The sequence below is a fragment of the Mycteria americana genome, chromosome 6 (genome assembly GCF_035582795.1).
Source record: "Mycteria americana isolate JAX WOST 10 ecotype Jacksonville Zoo and Gardens chromosome 6, USCA_MyAme_1.0, whole genome shotgun sequence".
NCBI classification, from domain to species: Eukaryota; Metazoa; Chordata; class Aves; order Ciconiiformes; family Ciconiidae; genus Mycteria; species Mycteria americana.
In genome coordinates, this window is record NC_134370.1 from 3,078,188 (window position 1) to 3,101,571 (window position 23,384).

At 43.8% G+C, this 23,384-nt stretch overlaps 1 protein-coding gene across 1 annotated transcript in view; it reads right to left on the reverse strand.

Moving 5' to 3' along the window:
• PTPRE (protein tyrosine phosphatase receptor type E) overlaps positions 1-23,384 on the reverse strand; it is a 112,136-nt gene that overhangs the window by 39,809 nt on the left and 48,943 nt on the right. The window contains exon 2 of the mRNA XM_075504342.1: positions 2,238-2,347. Within this exon, the coding sequence (XP_075360457.1) occupies positions 2,238-2,347 (110 nt within the window). The remainder of the gene's footprint in view (positions 1-2,237; positions 2,348-23,384) is intronic.

Sequence of the window (23,384 nt, forward strand, 5' to 3'; positions counted from 1 at the left end):
AATGTCATGGTACACTTGTAGGAAGCAAAATGGCAATAGTGTTGAAAAATTGAGCAATACAGACCAAGTATCCATGTTTAAAATAAGAATAAATAGAGTATTTTAATTCAACAAAAGTTTTAAAAACCAAGTCAGCTAAAATAATGGCATGCAATAAATTATAACTACTCCTTTCAGAGTCAAAAGCATCTTATCTTTTTGGATCATTCATCAAATTAGCATGCAAAAGGAAAGCTAGATTTTTTTTTTAGAATCCTTCGGTTCTTTCCATATTCTTTTAAATGGAGTTTTCTTGACACTTAAATCAAAAAAATCTTCATTTTTGTATTAAAAAAATACTGTATTAAGTCAATGGCTGTCAAATGTATTGGATAATCCTATTATCTTGGAAGTTTCTACACAGCAATACATTTTCAGTGTGTACGTACTTGTCTATCAGACAAAACTCTTCTTCGCTTCTCACTGCAAAGTAATGTAGGCTTTGATATTTAGAAATAAACAGTTTAATCGTACTAACATTTCTAACTTGTATCACTGACATTAAGATTTAATTAAAACACGGATGACAGGATTACTCTTATCCATATAATCATACTTAAATTCAACACAATTTTGAATTAAGCTTTGAAGATGAACAGCATCTATGGAGAAACTCCCTTTTTACTAATTTTATTAAAATTCTGGGAAGTGATACAACTAACAAGTTACTTCCCTTTCCCAATTCCCATATTCTTACACGTTCAGACCAATATTAGTAACTTGTTCTGCTGCTGCTCCAGGTGCCAGACAAGAAGCAGGGCACTGACAACTGCTTGACAAGATTTCAGCAGAGCCATTTATCGGCAGTTTTATACTGGGCTAAATTCTTTTTTATATTAGCAATGTATTTATTTTGAAAGCCCGAAGGAAAACAACACTACGACTGTCGTTACTAGCAGGAGAGCCCCCTGCTCCCCTAGCCCTCCGCTTCCCGGGTGCTACCGCGTGCCCTGCGAGGTCTGTTGGTGCCCGGGCAGAGCACTGCTCAGCTGCCTCTGCTGGTCTCCAGCCTCAGGTTTTGAGGCAAGCCAATGCCAAACACCTAAATTAACACAACCAAGGACCAAAGCAAAGTGGCCATCAGCCACACCTGGCATTTGATTCTTGCTTGGCTCTCCTTCCACACGGCTGTGAAGTTCACAGGCAGATTAAAAACCAACCAAACCACAAAAACACCCTCCTATAAAGACTGGGTGTCAACAACAGTCACCTGGAAAGTTACCAAGATTTCACCACACTGTTTATGTGGAACATTGTCAGCTTTATTTGCCTTCAACCAAGTCCACGGAGCAGCTATCCCTTTGGAAATCTCCCTCTGACGTGAGCACGGCATCACACACTGCCACCGCCCAAACAGTGAACCGCTGCCCGACACCCACCACTCGCCAGCACAGGGATTTCAAAGGTAGCTAGGTAGGATTCTGAAGGATAAGGACAATGTGCAAGTAAAATATATCATCCCATCACAGAACATAATAGTAGAATCAGTATCTTAAATAAAAAAACCCCCAACGAACCCTTATTTGACTTGAACAAGCCCCTCTCCAGGACTGTAATGTGTTAGGATGTAGTTGTAGGAAGGCCTGAAGCAAGAAGAAGACATTCTGAGAATAGAAATGAGGATGAATAAAAGATGGTGTAGTGGACTGGTGATTAGAAGACTGCTTTCAGGTCTCTGAAAAAGGCTTTTCTATTTTCACCTGACCTAATCTTATGTAGGACACCTGCACTATCATCCATCTCCTCAAGTCTTGCCTTAGACAGCTCATACCATTAGGAAACACAGAACACATATGAAGACTGTAGTTCCTCATGATGTTTAAAGATGTTCATCCTGTCGTCTAGTTGAGAATTTCTGTATTTCATATTATCTGTGTCTACATCCCGTCACGTTGGAGATCCACAGTGACAGCTCCTGGGGCGTGGAGAGCTTGCAGCCCAGGCAGGAGGAGACATCCTGTGCTTCTCCACCTCTCCCAAAGCTATCCTCTGCATTTCCCATACAAGGGAAAGAGAAAGTAAAGCGTACAGCACCAGTCATACGGAGCTCAAATACAGAGGTCATCTGGCAAGATTAGAAGCACATTAGTGGGGTCAAAGTCCTGGAAAAACATCCAGGACTATGTCACCAGGGGGACCTCACCAGAAGTCCCTTTCCACACCCACTCCCATCCCCGCAAATTAAGTGATTTCCTTACTTGTTGTTGTTGTTGGTTTTGGCAATTCAGTTCCATTGGGTGGTAAAGCTTGCGCAAACAGAAAACTAACACAGAGCAGCAGGAGCGAGCAGGAATGTTCCATCCTGGACCTGAACGAAAACGAAAGCAAGAGATCAATTTTCATCTCAAGTTACTATTCCGTTTTTTCCTCACATCAGAACAAAGCTAAAAGAAAAAGCAAATGTTTACCTTAGATGAGGAAAGTTTTAAAACTTGTTTTATACTCTCCCATTCCCTTATCACTTAACTTTCAGTTTTGATGCAGAAGGAAAAGGAAAATACCAGTTGCGCACACTAAGAATTCATTAAGAATGCTTTAAATCCAAGACAGGAAGATAACGCTCAGCCATCGTTCAAAGACAACTATGGAAATCAGGCCAGAAAAGCTACTCCACATCAGCAAAGCACAGCAGCTGAGGACACTGAGGCAAGGCGTCTGGAAGCCATTTCCATAGATAAGAAGAAAACTCGTAAGTACCAGCAGCTGGAATCTTGAGAATAAATGCAAATCTTGAGAATAAATGCAAAACCCACGTATTTTTGGTAGCTCCTGCCATAATTGCATGTATTACACCTTCTGCAAAGAGCACGAGTAGGAGCAGCGTGGCTGCAGGGAGGGGAAAACCCAAAACCCCAGCGTGGCCAGACCTTGTCTTAAGGGTCCAAGTGACTTTCCTCCACAAGACCAATACTTCTACGCCGTGTAACTCCGACACACAATTTTGGCATCACAGATGCCCGGAGACCGAAACAAAGAGGAAAAGCTTTTACCACCAAGCAGACCAGTAGCAACCACAAAGTTTAAAGTACCTGTAACAAGCACCTTTCAGAGTCTCCTTACCCTACCTTGATTTCCTATAGACATACATACGGTGCTTCATAGATATATTCCATTGGAGAACGCATGTGCCACAGCTATGAGTCTGCGAGCTATAAAGCATTTCACCAGAGTCTTCCAAATACAGAGAATTTCAGGTTTCGTGAGACCAGTAAATAATTTCCAGTGTTAGAGAAGGTTAGAGAAAAGGTGTGATGAGAACGTGCTGCTGCTTTGAAGACTATAGAGAAATTCAGGGAATTTAACAGTTGTAGATAAATGAGCTGGTCTAGAAATACTCTCGTCCCTCTAAATTGAGGTTTATGTGGGAAAAAATAAATGTTGTTATTAATTTGCTGTAAATTTATCCAGTCCCTAATAAACACACTAATTATAAGAGGCTGCCATCTCATCCATTAGCTGGCTTTGCTCAATTTTAAAATATTTTCTTTGGCAAAAACGTAACACACAAGCATTACTTTCTGTATTTCACAAATGGCAGAACACATCCAGATGGTGGCTCTACATCCATTGCTAAAATTATAACCACAGTAATACCGCACAACAAAGCTCCCCAATGTTTCAGTATAATATATTTAATGTCCTGTGGAAATTGTAATATTATGTAGTACTGCCTAACAAGAGAAAAAAAAAAATCCAGGAACTTGGCAGTCATTAGAATAATCACTAGAAAATCCTTCCTTTCGATGTAAAATGGGATAACCACCAGAAATAATTTCTGGATAAGCTCAACCGTGTAAAAAACTTCTGTAACAACAACTTTCACACCACCTTTTCGCCACTCTCACGTGTGTTACTCAGAAGTGAACCTTATTCCCAGCCTCTCTGCTATACCTAGGACTAAATTCAAACTCACCGCACACCTGGTATTCTTTAAAAGAAAGAAACAGTCTTAAAAATTAATTCTCTCGTGCTTTGAAGGGATGTCAGCAGTAGCAAGGCCCTCGCCAAGCCGGCGGCTCGCTCCTCAGCGGAAGGCACCAGAAACTGCAGCTGCCTTGGGGAGCGCACAGACCCTTACTAAAGGAAGGGCATAAGCTCAGCTGATATTACAGCTCACGATTTATTTTCTTTTTCAAGGCTCTGTAAGACCCAGAGCAGCCCTTCTGCCTGCTGAAAGCAATTAAAGCATGCTCAGTTTACCAAGGTAACCCCTTCCAGAAGGGACTGCAGGATGCCTTCTATCCACTGCCCCTAGGATGCTATTTTGAATTCTTTCAAGTGTTATGAGAATACAGGGGTAAGAAAAAAAATGAACATGAAAGTAAAAAGACAAAATATATTTGGGGGGGGGGGGGGGGGGGGGGGAAGTATAAAACTTTTTTCCACGGGAGCACACACTTCATAGCATCTCTATTCTTGCTCCCCTTCTCACAGTTTGGAAGCTCAATGGATCTAGCTGAATTTTTTCTTTAACATAATGAGTGAAGAAAGAATAATAAAAAGTATTATTAGCATCAAACTTTATTTTCTTAAATACCTTTTTTTTTTTCCAGTCCAGCTTCCTACTGACAGATTTACTCTTTCAATTCCTTCTCCTACTGTTTATAATTTAAGCAGCCTAGATGTCTTACACTAACAGGCTCAGTCAACAGCCAGGTTAACCCTGAACTAGCCATTCGTGGGATCAAATAACTAATTATGTGTAACAGCTTACCGCAAACTGTATCTACATTGGCTACACTGTATTTAGCATTATATATAACCTTCCAAAAATTTAACAATTTAGAATTATAAAGCAATAGTATGCTGGAAGCTCAAAACACGCACCAGCAGTTTACGTAAAATGAAGGGAAGGGAAAGGAAGGAAGAGGATTTGGAAATCTGGAATAAAGCCAGAATAAAAGTGGAATCCGTAGGGAAAGGGCTGGCGTTGCCAGGAACGAGGTGCTGAATGCTGCACTTCACTGACTGCCATGCTTTACACCCTCGGCAAAGGCTGCTTCCATCCACGGGACTTGCGGGTAATCAGTTCTGGCAGTTACAGCGAGCCGCTTTGCTGCGCGATTTTGCAGTGCAGCGTTGAGCTCACCGGCTCCCCGTGAAAATACAGCCAGCTCTTTAAAAAAAAAAAAAAAAATTAAAAAAAAATTGAAGCTGCTGGCAGGTTTCCGAAAGACTGGAAATTAAGGTCCATACACATTTCTCACAACATTACTGTTACGAGGGTTTTACAGATACAAAAACTACTCCAGACATCTTGTATCTATTCTCTTGAAAGTGGTAAACCTGAGCATACAGTCGATGCACCACAACTTAATCAGAAATAAACACATCTAAAGATTATGCAAAAATTCTGGGATCTCATTTTTGTCTGAAGCACCTTGTACTTCTGCTTGCTAAAGAAAGAAGGATTAAAACTTATAGCAAATTTAGGTGCTGCAGCACGGAGGCAGATGCGTGAGACTGAGCTTAGCACGACCAAGCACTACATACGACCAAGCAGTCGGTACTCCCCTTCAGACTGGGGTGGATGGGGAGCTGAGCAAGTCGCAATAACATAAAAACACTCTAAGCTTTACTATATATTTCTGTACTTCACATGCAGGACCTCGACAATATAATTTTTTGAACCAAAAAACCCCACCGCCATAGACACAGCAGCATTTTCCATCCTCAAGAAGCTACAATGTCATGATATAGTCTGTTAAAAAAAAAAAAGTAAAAAATAACAACAACTCCTCTCCAAGAGAGGACAGGCGGGTAGACAAGGGCTGCTGAACAAGAAAGGATAACCGCGTACTACAAAAGAAGCCTCTCGTTGATAAAATCGGGAAGGAAAAGATCGAGGTAGAGACATACACTGTCTTTATCACACGGCTTTGCTGTAAGGCAACTGCTGCTCTGCCTGGAAAAAAAAAATAGGAACTGCTTGCATAACGGCATGGGGATACAATGCATTGTTATCTACTTATATCCTACTACCTCCAGCCTTCAATTCATAGATATGCGTGGGTAAATGGCTCAGGCACTTAAACTTTAACTTCATGGAATACTACTTTTTGTAGTGAAGGATTCTTAGCTATTTCTGATTATCTGAAGCCTTAAAAAGGTGCCAGAGATTCCTGTTACAACCAGTTTTAAAAGTCTGCATTGTTATAGATAAATGCTTCTACGTCCAACAGAGAACTTGATACCATGACCAAAAAAAAAAAAAAAAAATCACTGTAAAATTGCACAGCTAACTCCAGTCCTGCCAAGGAGGCAGAGGGCTTGAAATCTAAATGCAATCCAGCAATCGGCTCAGAAATCAGGGGAGCGCGTGAAGCCCGTGCACGGCTCTTCCCAGCATCGGCATCGCCGCACCGCTTCTCGCACGGCCCAAGGAGACGCCACGGGGGAAGGCCCAGCTCCCCAGAACGTGAGAAAACAGCATTATTTACAGGGATTACTAGATTAGTACACATGCTTAATTTCTATTTTGGCTGCAGAACTGAATCCTCATCTGACCTGACAGCTTAAGAATAAAACCTGGGCTTTAAGAAAAACACGCTAATGAAACCTTTGTCATGCTGCGTGGCATTGCTACAGCTGTGTGGCTTTTTTCAAGGAGCCCGATGCACAAGCTACTTCAGAGTGGGTTAAATAGATACCCATTCCCTGCATCCTCCTACAGCAGGAATAAAACAGCGAAACATCCCATCTAATACAGAGGATGGTGGAGAGACTGTTGGGTTTTGGTTTTCCCCCCCCCCCCAGGCTTTAGTTATCACGCAGCTCAGGTCATGCCCCAGATTTTTAGCGCTAAAAAAGTAATACTCTAAAGGACAAGCACTATCAATTCAGATAATATAATTAAAAATGAGAGACATGAAAGCATTGTCACTGTAGGTTGCATTGGCTCCTGGGACGCCGGCCACACCAAGAGCAAGCACCTACCAAAAAGGACTGATAGTTTAAAAAAGCAAAAAAAAAAAAAAATATCTCCAAAAAGGGAAAGAGGGAACACCACACTCCCTCCTTGCTCCATCTTTTCTGCTTTTGCTCTTCCTGCTTTTCAGCCATAAACCCCCTGTCGTGGTTTAATCCCAGCTGGCACTAACTCCCACCCAGCCGCTCGCTCGCTCCCCCCGGTGGGATGGGGGAGAGAATGGGAAGGGTAAAAGTGAGAAAACTCAAGGGTTGAGATAAAGACAGTTTCATAGGGAAAGCAAAAGCTGTGCACGCAAGCAAAGCAAAACAGGGAATTTCTTCCCTCCTTCCCATGGGCAGGCAGGTGTTCAGCCATCTCCAGGAAAGCAGGGCTCCATCACGCCTAACGGGGACTTGGGAAGACAAACGCCATCGCTCCCAACGTCCCCCCCTTCCTTCTTCTTCCACAGCTTTATATGCTGAGCATGACGCCATACGGTGTGGGATGTCCCTTTGGCCAGTTTGGATCAACTGTCCTGGCTGTGCCCCCTCCCAGCTTCTTGTGCACCCGGCAGAGCAAGGGAAGCTGAAAAGTCCTCGACCACTGTCAGCACTGCTCAGCAACAGCTAAACCATCAGCGTGTTATCAACGCTGTTTCCAGCACAAATCCAAAACATAGCCCCATACTAGCTACTGTAAAGAAAATTAACTCTATCCCAGCAAAACCAGCATATCCCCCAACACAGCTGGTCCCGCTGAAGAGTCTTAAGCCCCAGCGTCTGTTTTCTCCAGCTGGCCGGGGGTTCCCCTACCTGGAGCCGGCGAGCTGGCACGGCAGCAGCCCCCCTGGCCAGGACCCTGGGCACCGGGAGCAGCTCTTATCTCCTGCCGGGCCGACCGCAGCTACCGTCTCTTTCCTGAAGCCCTGGTATTCCCACTGCGCCTCTGCCGACCCACGTTAGCACACCAGGCAGCACCAAGTTACAGTTTAACTGGAATAGCTCTTGCGTGACTTCATTTTTGGTTAGGACTTTATTGCACCATTACGTCACAAGGCGGGTAAGAAAGCATTACTGCAGCATTTCAAAGAAAATTATTCATTTCAGTTATGTTTTTACAAAAGAACTAGAAAAAGAACCGCTCCACGGGGCATCAGCTGCAAACAGCTCTTCGGTGCTCCCCTCGCTTGGGGTAACCATTCAATAACAATTTGTTACTCAGAGTTATACCTTAAGCCCCAAATCAAATTTCCAGAAGTTTAGTAGAAGTCACATGTTTTGACACGCTTTAAAATTTAGGAGCTTTAGAAAAAAATGAATATATCAGGTATCTTTCCCTTTTCTTTCTTTGAATCCCTGTAATTCTAACTCAGAGACTTACGGTGTCCTAAAATCCAGAGGAAAAAAAGAAAAGGACTTGAGATGTTTGCGCGTGCATTGAGTGCAGCCCAGCACGAAATCGGGCAGGCATCTCTGCTTGGGAAACGTTCCTCGAAGTTCAGCCTCGCCGCCTGCTGCACGGCCGTTCCTCAGAGGCGAGGTAGAAAACACCCCGTGATGAAAAGTTAAATTTCATCATAAAAATGTATTTTTCATGGGGCGGTCTACAGCACACTCACTGTTGGGTTTTTTGTACGTATAAAGACAAGCTTTGTTTCTAACCTCTTCAGGAACAGCAAGAGAATTTAAGGGATAAATATCTAATATTTAAAATCATGTATCATTTAATATAACCGCTCAGAAAATTATATCTGACAATAGCAATTCCTCATGTATTCTATATGAATACCTGCGATAAATATCATTTAAAGGAGATGGAAACAATTAGATTAAAAAAAATACAAATTAGAATAATCACTTACACGTAAGAGATTGAGTGAGGCAAAGTACCAATTAACTGAATAAAATTAATTCCCCTTTAGAATAATCAAGCTTGATAGACTGTCTTACTTGCTTAGTCACTTCATCTCTAATTCAGGTAGACAAATTATTACATTTGCTTTCATTTTCCTGTAAGAGATATGCAGCACGGAGTATGCGTGTGACAAATTTACAGCAGACAGTGGAGAAATGACGATTTCTGATCTGCTGGAGGCCAGTTTCTCAGGTAAGCACACTAGCAATCTGCACGGCACTCGCGTTCATGGACTACACACAGCTTAACAAGGATTTATAGAGACAATATGTTCAAAAAAGTTATGTTTAAGGATACATACCTGAATACAGACAAAAATTACCACTTTTGCAATAGCAATTTTTAAATTCTTCTGACCCGACATAGCTGGTCCTAGCTGTCTTTCTCAGTATCACGAGCAAGTCTCAAAACCCAGCCGACCATGGCTAACGCTAGTTCAAATCCATTTCAATTAGCAATGCCGAGATCTCCAGTGAATATAAATCACTGGTTGTCACCAGCAGATTAAGCACTGCATTAGCAGGTCTGCTCTGAAAAGGATTAAATGACAGTGTTGACAGTGGGGCTGACAGGCCACCATTACAAAGTGACATTCGCCACATTAAAAATGGCGAGGAATTTTTCAATCAGTCGGATTCCACGAATGCACCCAGGACCAGGAGGCAGCAGTGTCGAGTGTGACAGCGATCTGTTTTTCTTCTATTTGCTTGGGGTTTTTGGTACTATTGCTCACCAGAATCAGATTCAAAGCAGTTAGGAAGATAGGCTAGGTGATCAATTGTATTAAAAAAAGGATTGGTTTACATGCATTTAAAACCAGGAACATAACGAACTTTGACTTCAGCCTTAATTTTGGAAAACTCTGCATATCCTGTATATACTTAAATTACGTATATGGTAATACGTATACTATGCACATACTTAAATTACATATATGGCTTATCTGCAGCCCCATAGTTCTGGAAATGACGGGAAAAACCAGAGCTTTTCTTTTCCGTGCCATGCTGAGTGGCTCTCAACGAAGCAATACAGAGGCTGTGAAGACTTTGGGACATAATATTTAAAACTACATAGGTCAGACTTGGAATAGTCAGTTTGCGTATCACAGAAATTCAAAATTAGGAAAAGAGTACACAAGATGAAAGAGAAGGAACTACAACTTCAGAGAGAGAGACAGGAAAATTATTTTCCAATTCAAAGCTCTATTTCCATGCTGCAATAAAAAAGGTTAGGATGATTAATACATGCGCTCTCTCACAGATGTACATTTACTTGCAAACACTTTTTAAAGAGCTCTTTTGCCAGTTTTGGCAGTTGTCTGACCAGCTTTTGCAGGAACCAACAGTCTCTGCAGGTGCATTTCTGAAGTGCTCATAATCCATCTTCGCTGGCTAGCGCTGAGACCAATATTGATTTAAACTGAGCTAGGGTAAGCCGGTCAACACTAACCATAATAATGAAATATAATTAATCATGATGAAGCCAGCAAGCAAATTATTATTTATAAAATAGCCCCCCCACCTGATGACGCAATGACTAACACTATTTGTAGATGCAGCGTTATTTTCAGATGTGATGAGTACCATTATGGATGTCCGTCTTTCAAGCTCAGACTGCTAAAACCAGGAGCTATAGTTCCAAAGTCAATGCACCGAGGACACTATTTCACAATTTCTTACCTAACATACAGAGAAGTGTTTTAATATTCCTGAAAATTTAAACAAAATTCCTGTAGTTCCTTCTGTTATAAAAAACCCCCCACCAAACACAAATACCAATGTTAACTAAAAAAATCCCCCAATAATACATTTCTAAAAGATTCATACCTGTTATGTCATGAACAGAAGCTTTAATCATTAAGGTGGAAGTTAAAATAACTCCTACCTAAAGCTAAGTGTAAATTCCCATGATTTCAGTGTAATTAATCGAGCTGTGTTTTATTTAGGTGTTTACACAACTGCAAGAGCATTAATTCTAAATACAACCAATATAGCTGTAAAGTGCTCAATAATACGGCGGAGGAGAAAGGGCTTTCTTTGCAAAAGGTCCTTGACAAGTCACCGAGGCCATTCCCTCACCGTTGGGTGGACCGACTATACCTACCCCGTTCTCGGCATGCTGGTCTGAAGCGTGCATTCAAATCTCCAGTTCTTCAGCATCCCTCAGCTCTACACTCCAGTCCTTCACATTTTTTTTTTTTTTTTTTAATTCTATTCCCCCCATATAGACTCAGCCCACTGCTCTTTCTCCCCCCACCCAGAAAGACAGATTACAAACTATTCCCATTTGAGCTTCCTACGCTTGAAGACAGGCATCTCCCTTTAATCACCTCTTCTGTAAACTTATTAACAGTAGCAATTCTTTCAGCCTCTCCAAACAGATCACTTCTAAACCCCAGTAATTCTCATTACTCTCTTCTGGACTCTTTCAGCCCAAGATCCTTCCCAAAGCCCCGATGCTCTGGGTAAGGCCTCATCAGCCCAAACGCAGGGGTACGACCAGTTCACTCTCGCGTAGGTTCATACCTTTTACACATCGTGACACGGGAAGGATCAGGCAGGTCCTTTCCTAAGTTCTCCTACGGAGGCAAACTACTTCAGCAACTCACACGGTGCAGCTGATGACTCCTGCTTCAGGCTTTGCAACAGCTTTGCATCTGCATGCCGTCCTCTCCACAATGTTCCTCTAATTAGTCAAGATTGCTTTGAATATCATTAATACAATACTTCCCATGCAAGCCAAGCCATTAATAGACACAATGCATAATAGCATCCAAGCTACTGTGAAGGCCACACACCTGCACTCTTCAGGGTAGAGGTTTTCCAATTAATAGCTGCTCTGAAAGCATCGGTTTCATCACATCCATCGTTTCCTAACATGCTTCTGAGAAAGCGTTGTCTCTGAGACAGGGGCAAAACCCCACTACAACATCTACAGGTTCTGCTGAAATCCATAAGGCATGTTACGCTGTCACGGGAAAAAGCTTGATTTGACAGGACACGTCGCTCCCTACACATCTTTCCAACAGTTTCCAGGGCGTTATTGATATTTAATTATTTTGGTATTATTTTGGTGAGTCCAAAGCGGACTCACGTAATGCCCTCTGCCCGCTCACACAACTTCTCCTGCAAGCTCCCTGACACAAACCACCCGGAGATCGCTCCAGCCTGTTCTCAGATCACGATTTCACCCAGGCCACCTAATTTGAAGATACTTAACTTCATCTGAATGCTAATTTGTCCTTCCCTTGTCACAGCCCAAGCTCCCATCCCCGCACCCTGCGACCACGCGGCGCTGGTGCCTGGTGGGTTTGGTTGCCCATTCCCCGCTCGTCCCCAGGCAGGGCAGGCACCCGACGGGCTGAGCATCCTCTGCCGGGAAGGACGGCTAAGGCACCGCTCTTCCATACGTTCTTTCACCGACCTTTAGCATTCACATATGCAGCCCCTGAAGGATCATTTCTTTCAGTGATACTTAAGCCCAACCACTCGCAGTCATCTCGTGAAGGTACAGCCGTAAAGGAGAAGAACAACATCAACTCTGCAAAACCAGAAGTCTTTTCAGAAACCAGAAAATTCACAAGAAGTTGATTCTTCTCTCTTTGGTCCCAGGGAGAGAGGTTTTCCCTCACGTCTTAACTGCAACGCACGGCCCTGCCCTCAAACAGCAAACGGCAGCTCTGGGGAGAGCGCTCCTCGCCACAGTAACAACCTTGACCTGAAATGCCAGGTCTGAGCCCAAATTCCACTGCATGACAGCTCCAGCCCGAGTGGAAGAGGCAGAAACTGGAAACCAGAACAGCAAATCCTGGAGCTCTGTGCCCCCATCACTGCACCTGCACGCGTCCCGGTGCCATCCCCGACGGCCTCACCTTGCCCGCTGTCCATGCTCTCGTCACACGCCAGCCGCTGGCAGGTGACTCCATACGCAGACGCAATTCTCAACCAACTGCTTCCATGCAAAGCACCAAAGCTGCTGTAGAATTATTTCTTGAGCTAAAGGGTATTTCTTGAGCTAAGGGAAGAGCTGAACTACTTGTCTGCAGTATTTAAATTGCAGTATTTCTGCAGGCTCGTCAGATAATCCTCTAACATGAACCTCCGTTGTACGACATTTTTACAGGAAGAACAACTATTTTCACTTTATTGCCGTTTTCTTACTTCTACCATGCAGTTGGGCTTGGACTTACTCCCTTTTTTTATGATTACTTTCACCATTTCCTTTTTGCTAACGTGCCCAGTTGCAGAAGCGGTTTCTGCAATGCAGGGCTGCCCGCATGAAAATTAAGAACTATGCCTTGCTCTCCGTCACGAGTGAAATGACTTACGGAAAGCAAGTTATACCTGCTCTAACTACTGCTGAATTTATGAAATAGTTAACAGAACATTTCATATCGCATTAGCGGTATCATAAGCCAGTCACACAATTTTATACATCGAAAAGCTTATAACCAGTGAGGAGCCAGCCCTCCCCTGGCCCCCATTCCCCGGCACGGGAGACCATTATATCAGTGTTTTGACGAACATCTGAATAACCCCAGCTTTTGGAGAGCACAAAGAGGAGCCAATCTATTCAAAGACAGCGTGGGAGAAAAGGCCTCATCTTATTTTTGGCAGAGGAGGTTTATAAATTGCCTGGGCTCTCACTGCCAACCTCGCCTCGCCCCATCAATCCCTTTCCTACCCCGAATCTCTAGAAATTCTAGATCAGAGGCTAAATCCTAAAAGACACTTTAAAGTTTAGAGACAGATGCTCAGCACAGAAGAAATTGCATCCAGATAATGAGTTACAACTTTAAAGTGAAAAGCCCTGGGCAAATCTGTGGCGAGGACGAGCTGTAACTCACGGTTAGCAAGAGGGACAGCGGTGGCATGGGCAGCGCAGGCAGGATGCCGGGGCTGAGTCAGCAGGAAGCCCGCACTCCGGCCACCGCCACCGTCCCCGTGGCACGGAGCAGGAAAGGAAGCGGTTGTGACTCCTGGGTCGGCGGTGGCCCACCTCGCAGGGCAGCCGGGACTCCTGACCACCGGTGCCACAACCGCACACCCACGCCCCAGCCCGCCCCACCGTGGGCACGGTCCCGGGGGATGCTCGCACCAGCCCCAGCGTTAAGAGTTGCCCAACAGCCAAGCGGAGGATCAAGCCATGAAAGACTGAGTTGAGAGTAAAGCACAGAAAATTATTATAGTGAAAATGAAAGGAAAAACATTGGATTATTTTAAAAGTAGATGTTATCTATCATTAGGTCTGTGCCACAGCCATTTTACATCCCTATTTCATAGCCAAACATGTCTCTTGCTGCATAAATATTCATTGTCTGTCCTTCTTGGTCTCATTTTAGCTAAATAAAGATCTCTGCAGCAAGGCTCTATTTTGAATTATTTACTATTTTACCTGCAAGCTCACCAAAGGAGCGAGTTCATTAACACAGAAACACGGAGAAGGAGAAGAGACTTATCAAATAGACGAGTGCTTTCAGGGTACTAATCAAACAAATCAACATCAACCAACAAAAAAGTTCCAGGACTTCCTTATAAAATCTTACAGGAACAAACATTTCAGGAAAAACACCTCAACTGATTTTAAAGTCTCATTAATATCCTCTATAACACTAAACAATTGCTACCCATAGCCCAAATTAATTACGTTTTACTGAATACACATGGACAACCTTTCAAGCAAACACAAAAATTTGCATTTACATTTTTGCAGGTTTCCAGCATCCCCCTCTCCCAGCAGGCCTGTGCTGGACACCGAAGTCACAAATTAGGGTCACCTTTCCCTACGCGTTGTCAGCAAATCAATCTGCGACGCCTTTCAACCAGGGCTTACACATAAATTAGGCAGTCTGCGATTGATTCGCAGGAGAAACCCTCGAGCAGCGGAGTGAAACACCAATAAAATCTTACAATTAACTTGAGAAGTTGCCTTTTGTTCCGTCCCAGTGGTCCTTTTATTTTCAGTTGCAGAAAACATATCATCATACAGATGCTCCCTTGTAATAGATCTATATGAATATTTAAAATTGCTTCTTGAAAACGAAAGTTAATTATATATGATGGAAAATACATACAGAAGAACTATATACCGCATAATGGCCAGATTAAATGCTTGTGTTTCAGCAGCAAAGTATTTAATTTTGGAGAAGGGGAGGAAGGGAAAAAACAAAAGCACAAGGGTATGCCCTGTCTACATATTCAGATAAAGCAGAAGAGGAGAACATGACGTCTGGATGTTTGAGGATTCATTCGTAACACATCAAGAAGGTGAATACAGAAAGGAAGGTAGCACCGTTATGGCTTAAAGCTGTTCAGCCCAGCAGGGCTTGGAAACTTTAGGGTCTAGCATGGCTTTGCACTGCAGAAATGCAAACCCAAACAATGTCCCTGCAGCAAAAGCAACGCTCAAGCTCCCAAGTTAAAAGGTGGATTTCACGGTGTGTCCAGACATGGGAGAAACTCAGACGCTGCTTTCAGTGCCATCATTAGTCTTGGCCATAACGCACGGCCAGTGTACTAGCTCACTCCTGATCCTTCTTCCACTTCTCTACCTCCACCGTGACCTGAGCTCCCTCCACACCAGGTCCTCGGAGCTCGGTGGCCGAGAGCCCCACGTCCCACTGTGAACCCCACGGCCCCTCTGGGCAGGAGGCAGCACCAGAGGCAGTCTTCAGAGCTGATCTGGTAAACCGGTTGTTGTCCGTGAAGATAAGGTAAGCAGCCAAGCCTTGGGCATATTATTCAGGGTCAACTCCATCGCTTGGCAAAATTTAAAGATAGAAGTATTTTTTCAAAGCTGAAGATTGAAACGGATGCTATCAACATTAAAGTTAATAGTAAGGGTTCTCCTTGGCTGGTGTGGGAGGTCAGCTCGCTGGTGAGACAGGTCAGGAGCTCCAGCCCCACCACAAAGCTGGCACGATTCGAGAGAGGTCAGAACTGCTCCGTCCACCGATTTACTGCTGGAGATAGCTCCAGAGCTGCTCAGACCAGCTACTTCAGGTAACCCGCTGGTCCTCCTCTCCTCCTCCCCGGTCGGCGTCCTCCACAGGATTCTCCTGCTCTGCAGTTATCATGTCCAATGTGTACTTTGAGCAGAATAAGTTATTGGGTTTAAGCCTTCAGCTGCTTCCCACGTACAGCAATATAAATTTTTAGCAATTGTATAACTGGAGAAATAGTAGTGGTACCAATGCGTTTCAAGGTTTATGATTATGCTTATCTGCTCTGCACCATGTCTGCACATGGCTGATGGCCTCCTCCAGCAGGTTCACTGCGGCACGGAGCTGCCAAGACTGAAAGGAAGGAATTTTTTATGCTGAGGATGGTGAGACACTGGCCCAGGTTGCCCAGAGAGGCTGGAGATGCCCCATCCCTGGAAACATTCAAGGTCAGGTTGGACGGGGCTCTGAGCAACCTGCTCTAGGGGAAGACATCCCTGCTCACGGCAGGGGGGTTGGACTAGATGACCTTTAAAGGTCCCTTCCAACCCAAACCATTCTGTGATTCTCTAAAGCCTCCTCCTCCCAGCACACACAGGCGCAGCTCAGAGGCAATGCCAGAGGGGCTGTACCAGCCTCTGACTGCTGCTCTAAAATACAAAGCGTTTGATAGCACAAGGCTTTACACGTTCTCATACCTTTTGTCTTCCTACCGCCCCACTTGTTCCTACTTACGCCAACACAACCATACATCATACCGCCAACGGATCAGGTTAAAAGGAGGGGGAGAAGGAAGGAAAGCTTATTTTTTTTTTCTTAAATCTGAACCAGTTTAATGATCAAACTCACAAGCATAACCCAACCAACGGCTGAGCCAGTGAAACTGAGGTGCCCACATACTGCAAAGCAGGCACAGGCAAGGGACTGCAGAGCAGCAGGAGGAAATACAGGGCAGGGCATCTCGGACTGGGAACGGCATCTGACCCAGCCTGGTCGGGAGTAGCTTGGCCATGCCTGCAGATGACACACACACTGCAGGTGGGTTTCCACATCTCTCTCTGCTCACAAGGACTGTTTCTTCGCAGCCTCCTTGGCAGAGCTTGCGCAGCTCCGGACCCTGCTGATGTCCTTTCTGTAAGCGCAGAGTATTTCCTATAACCATGCCCAATCCTCTTCTCAACTCCCGTTATGACCTACGTCCACACGTCTGGCCTGGCCAACGTGGAAGCCTGGGTCAGCAGCAAGGATGCACCATCCACACCCAGGCAAGAGTGACTGCCACCGAGCCACGGGCAATCCCGACGGCCAGGAACCCCAACTGTCCCGGGAAAACACCCCTCTACAGGGGTCTTTGGATACAGCTTCCTCACGCTGAGCCAGCTGTATCCAAACACTGACAAGAGCATGAACCAGAATCTTTCCAAATACAAGACAGCAACACGACAGATGTCACTTTGGGGGTTATTTTTAAAGCTAAAGCAACAGGAGTTCTTGATGTTCAAACTAAGCCACTCATCGCACGAGGCGAGCAGAGGACCACCCTCACTTCGTACATCCCAGGGGCTCACAGAAAGCATCAGCTTCAAAACAGCACACGCTGCAGTTTACAACAGGCAAAAATCCATACTCTTTGTAGCCTTTCTTCCTCTACAGCTTCCACTTGGGAAATGTGTGTGTGTAAGTGTATATATATATACACACATGCACAATTCTTTACAAAGCAGCACTAAAATTTTAACTACTAAAAGTTACCCCATAATATTTATCCTTCATGCAATCTAACAGTCTCCTGAGACTGACAGCAGCCACAGCAAAACAGCAACCAAATCAAAGGTTCATGAAATAGATGGCCACGTGCTCCTTGTGCAAACCTGCACCTTCCGACCAAAAGCACTTCCCAGTGACCAGCCAGGCTACGCGGCAAATCAAACGCGTAAGAAACAATTACAGAACTAATGAAGCTATGCCAGATGTTGAACTTACGCCCCAGATAATTTCATGTAACACCTGTTTTGTGACTGGTGTCGTATCGTACTAACACTGTGCGGAAAGGTGCACAGAGATTCAAGGGGAACATCTGTTTTTATATTAGTTGCTTGCTGAACACTCATCAAAAGCCTGATAGTCCAATTATTTATTTGAAAGACATCGCTGTCTCGGGGACAGACGGCAGCTCTCTGCTCTCCCAGCTCCCCTGCACTAAGAACTAAAGCAACAGCAGGGCCTGCATTACATATATATTGTAGCATCTGTCACCAGTGTTGGGTATTTCTCTCTTCCTGCGACATTCAGTAAGTTAGCGGGTATATTTACTTTATATAACTAAATTTATGGTATCAATAGCAGAAGCTTTAATTCAAAATAAGGCTTTGGGACATGAAATGCATCTGATTTTCTCATCCATTAATAAGTTCTAGGCCTGCTAATAAGCCATTTATCTCCAAAAAAAGATCATTACCAATGCAAATTTCTAGGGATAGTAAAGTTCTTTACAGCCTAGAGTCTCAAGAAATAAACAGAAACTGCATTTACTATTAAAATTAAACTAGCAAGCCTCTGAGTTATTAGAAATGTAAAATCCAAGCCCACAGTGTGGTTTGTGCAGGCGGCTCTCGGAGCCCACATTGAGTCCCAGGGATGCAGGCACTCAAGCCTGTCCCCCGAAACCGCGGGCAGCATCCCTGGGTTGCTGAGTGCCTGCATCCCTGGGACTCCCCCCACACCCCGATGGGTCGCTGCGGGAGGGCAGATGGCTGCCCCGGGCACAGCTTCAGCATCGCCACGAACAGTGCTGAAAGGGTTAACACATGCTGTTCTTCTGCACTGAGAAAATAAACCCCCTCCTGAATAAGCTATCTGCAACTTTTCATGGTGTAACAGAGCATTAAGGTTTCTCGGCAGGGGGGAGAAGATTCATCTTTGCTCAAGTCTGAAAAAGAAGAATTAGTATCATAAAAGAGGAACAACAACTAGAAAAAAAAGTTAACCGCAAGAGGAAAACGCTGATGTAGGCTGGGAAAGCCACCAGATAAAAAAATTACATTAGTAACAAGCCCTCTAACACTCCGTGCTCTGCAGCAGTTGGGGAGGTTAAATGCAGCAAGAACTCCTACCTCCTCCCCGTAATACCGTCTCTGACAGCAAAACACTGACGCTAGACCGTGAGGGCAATTCACCACTGAAACCGTCTCTGTACAAATGCAGAGAATTTTCCATAGTTTCAGCTCAGATCAGCATTGGACTGGTAAAATACAAGAAAACCCAATGAAACAGTACTGGGCTGAGCTAAGTCCTTGGAGCATCTTTCAAAGTCTGAAGCCTTCTCGAACTTTAAGCTTGCCCTGGATTTGGAGAAATGGAAATCTATTGGAAGACGTTAAAACAGAAAATCAAATTACTTTCATCTCTTTGGAAAGAAGTCCTCCCTGAGACACGTGTGATACTCGGAGCCCGGGCAGCCGCTCCCCTCCGGCACTCTGCCAAAAATTAACCTTTTTCATAGAACGAGAAAAATGAGGGAGTAAGGGGCAGGGCAGGAAAGCACAATTTAAATGTTTAAACTTCCATTTAAAATGAATAATGGTGGCCACATATTCTTAAAAAAAAATTCAGTAAGTAGGAGCTCAGAGAATATTTTCTAAATTCAGATCATTGGACAAATCAGTCAACTGTTTTAAAACGAAATGAAAAATAAACCCCATTAAGACAAAAAAAAGAAAATAGAGTCTGATAAAAAAAGTACTTCAACATCTCTGAAGGGCAGCACATAGCCTGCAGCTGCTTATGGTAACGTGAATCATTTTTAGGAGTCAAGACTCAAAATTCTGCTTTTTTAATGTAGTACTATACCTTTAAAAAATCTATCAATCACTTCAAAGGAAAGAATGATCAGCAAGAAAACCCCAAACCAAAAGGTGATCGCTGTAGAGGCAGCAAGTGAACAGCGATGATGAGGGCTTTGCTGACAGCCAGCCAAGGCAGAGCCGCAGAGCTTCCCCGTGCGCCAGCCTGCGGCTCCGCCAAGAAATGCCACAGAACTGCAAGGAACGGGTGAGATTTTTCCGTTTTGTACAGGTCATCTGAAAAGTATAGTTCGAGCACTGCACAATGGCAGCAAACTTCCTAAAAAAAGACTTTTTATATATTTTTAATTTAAATATATATATAAATACATATATTTATTTTATATATATATATAATTTTTTTTTTTTTTTTTTTTTTTTATTAATCTAAGAAAAAGGAATGAGAGCCTGGACATGTGCTGTAATGCACAGAGAGATCCAATGTTTTCTCCCTAGGGAAAAACACGTTTCCTTTTCTCTAACTGACCCAGGATTATAGCTTGACTTTTACTACATTTCTATAAATGTCACTAGGAAAGGAAAACTAACCCTCCCGAGTATAAACGTACAGAGATTCCCCAAGAAGCTTCGCCCAGGGAGGAAGCAAACAGCAGTCGCTTTTGCAGTTCTTGGCTCTCACAGCCTCCTTCGCGTGTCGTAACTCTGCTCTTCTCACACAGAGGCGTTTCACTCAAAATACACACGCACCAGCGTGGTTTCCTTTTCCCGGCTCTGCTGTGTAACTTGCATGCCTTTGACGAGAAGTCTTCACTCAGCGAACATCTCCTTTGGTACGAGTTGGATTTACGAGCCCAGCTTCGCAGCTGGCCAACCTGGGCTGTGTTCAAACAAATGGCTGAAATCACTCGCCCTTTTTCTGCGGATTACAATATACACCCAGCGCACTGGAATTAAACATGCCAAACTTTTTCCGTGTTACCTAACTGGCTTTAAAATATTCTTGAATTAATGAACAGGCACCCTATTAGCAAAGTCTGCTTGCAATAGGACCGAGAAGTAGGTAGCTGGGAGGAGGTGAGGTACTGATAAGAAAATAACAGGCGAGATTTTGGGTCTAGAAACATCCTGCACTGTTGTATCTCATTTTCCCTGTACTTACTGATTATTAAAGGACACAGGCACTCTTTAGTTTAAGCTGCATGATATAGACGGTAAGCTTTAAAAAAAAAAAAAAAAAAAAATCTTTACATTAAGCTTAAAAAAAGGATAAAGCTTTGCACAAGTTTTTCTTAGCGCTACTACTTGCGCAGTTAAGCTTAAAAATTGAGCTGTAAATTTGTATACGCTAAAAAATGATGCTAGATATCACCTTCAAATTACACAACAGCTGACGACCATTTCAGAGAAATGATTCTGAAATCAAAGATACAGAGAGCTGGAGTAAAATCTACCAAGGAAGATGATGATCTCTGATGATACACTGATAGCAGACGTAGAGCTGCCCGGACTATCAACAGCTACACCGCTGGAGATATCCTTTCCATGTGCCTAGCTCGCCTCCCATACATCACAGAATCACAGAATCATATAGGTTGGAAAAGACCTTTAAGATCATCGAGTCCAACCATAAACCTAACACTGCCAAAAACCACCACTACACCATGTCTCTAAGTACCTCATCCAAACGTCCTTTAAATACCTCCAGGGATGGCGACTCAACCACTTCCCTGGGCAGTCTGTTCCAATGCTTGATAACCCTCTCGGTGAAGAAAAATTTCCTAATATCCAGTCTAAACCTCCCCTGGCGCAACTTGAGGCCATTTCCTCTCGTCCTATCACTTGTTACCTGGGAGAAGAGACCGACCCCCACCTCTCTACAACCTCCTTTCAGGTAGTTGTAGAGAGCGATGAGGTCTCCCCTCAGCCTCCTTTTCTCCAGGCTAAACAGTCCCAGCTCCCTCAGCCGCTCCTCATAAGACTTCTGCTCCAGACCCTTCACCAGCTTCGTTGCCCTTCTCTGTACGCGCTCCAGTACCTCAATATCCCTCTTGTAGTGGGGGGCCCAAAACTGAACACAGTATTCGAGGTGCACATCATCATCACCTCACTTTTACAGCCCTACGTATTGAGGGATTCATGTTAGTTCCTCGAGGCGGTGACATTCATATCGCAAAGCGAGGCTCCTGATGAGCTCCAAAAGACAATTTGTCACCCCTTGAAATTATAGCTGGCAGTGTGGGCTCTTCTCCACCATTACCGCCGCAGCCCACTCGGGTGTCTCTGGGTGAATGCAAAAGTGTAAGCATCTCTCACGTGAGGTCACTCCGCTCACTTTCCTGGTTAGTCTGCACTTCCCACGAGAAACCGGATTGAGCCTCAGCTTGAAGATGCCCTGATCAAACGGTAAGAACTCACATGGGGGAAAAAAAACAAAACAAAGTAAAAAAAAAAAGAAAACCCAGCACCCCCCACCCCAACAAGCCAGTTAACCATCTCCCTCGTTCTTAGTGTTTAGGCTACACTTTGGGACTGCATACAAACCTAATCTACATAGAAATACAATAAATAAGAATGGTAAAATGTCCAATATATGGAGTGAAAGTGAAACAGTCTGAGAAACATGTTAAAAGAACATCAAAAGGAGTTTTTAAAAAAAAAAAAAAAGAAAAAAAATTACTGCTGCCACTGTTCCCTACTGCCCCACTGAGTTACTTGCTCTTATTTCTCGGCTGCCGTCCTCTCCTCCTAGGCTTGACCCTTCCCTTCCCCAAGCACCCCCTACAAACCTTCTCATCCTGCCGCCGGTCCACCTACCCAGCCGCTCTCCAGCTGCACTCTGTAAACCTCTAGCCTTGCGAAGCAACAGTTTTCTCACAAACAATCCTTCCAGTTTCATGCAGTCTTGTTATTTTAATACAGGAAATAGCTCAAAACAAAACTGAAGGTTTCCAATTTTTTTTTTTCTTTGTTTCATTCATCACCAAGCACACCGCTGCTTTGGCCGAGTAATATTTGTCATAATATTGGTCAGAAGCTGCTAAAAGACTGTAAGGTTGCCTTTTTTTTCTATTAAAAAATGACTATTTTTGCACTTATATTTGATACGGAGGTAAGACAGACATCCAGCTCTTTTTATGAATCCAAGGAGTCCCTGAAGCAATAGCTTGTTGAGCTATCTGACATCGGTGCACTGAACAAAATCCTTTAACGTCCATGTCGAGCACCCTGCTGAGGAAGCTGGTGTTGCACGTGGGCTCTTGGCAGAGGTACAGCAATCCCGTTCAAAGACTAGGTTGGGCAAAAAGTGAATTTATCTTCAGAATAAACACCATGATGGCATTTTTGTTATTCTGCTAATTGTCACTAAAAGCAGAATCATGGCATCAAAGCAATGAAACACATCCAGAACCACCATTTTACACTGAGGCCCTAAGCATATTTAAGGTGCAAGCAAAATAATAAATACTAACCCAAACCTATTTTCCTAGTAATTCAGAAAGCTGGTACAGACCAATGCTTTTGTGCTACTATTCACAAGGGAGGTATGCAAGACCTAACTGCCCAATAAATATCAACTTACAGCATTTTAACTATCTTTTAAAAAATGTATTTTTAGGGAAAAATAAAACACCAAAAATACTCTGTGTTTCTGGTCTATGAGGAAATAGATAGAAGGAATCGTAAGCAAGGAACTCTTACAAAGAAAACCACTACCGAGTCCCACGTCAACGCCCGCGCTGCATCCCTCCGGAGCATCCCGTTCCATCTGCGGAGGCGC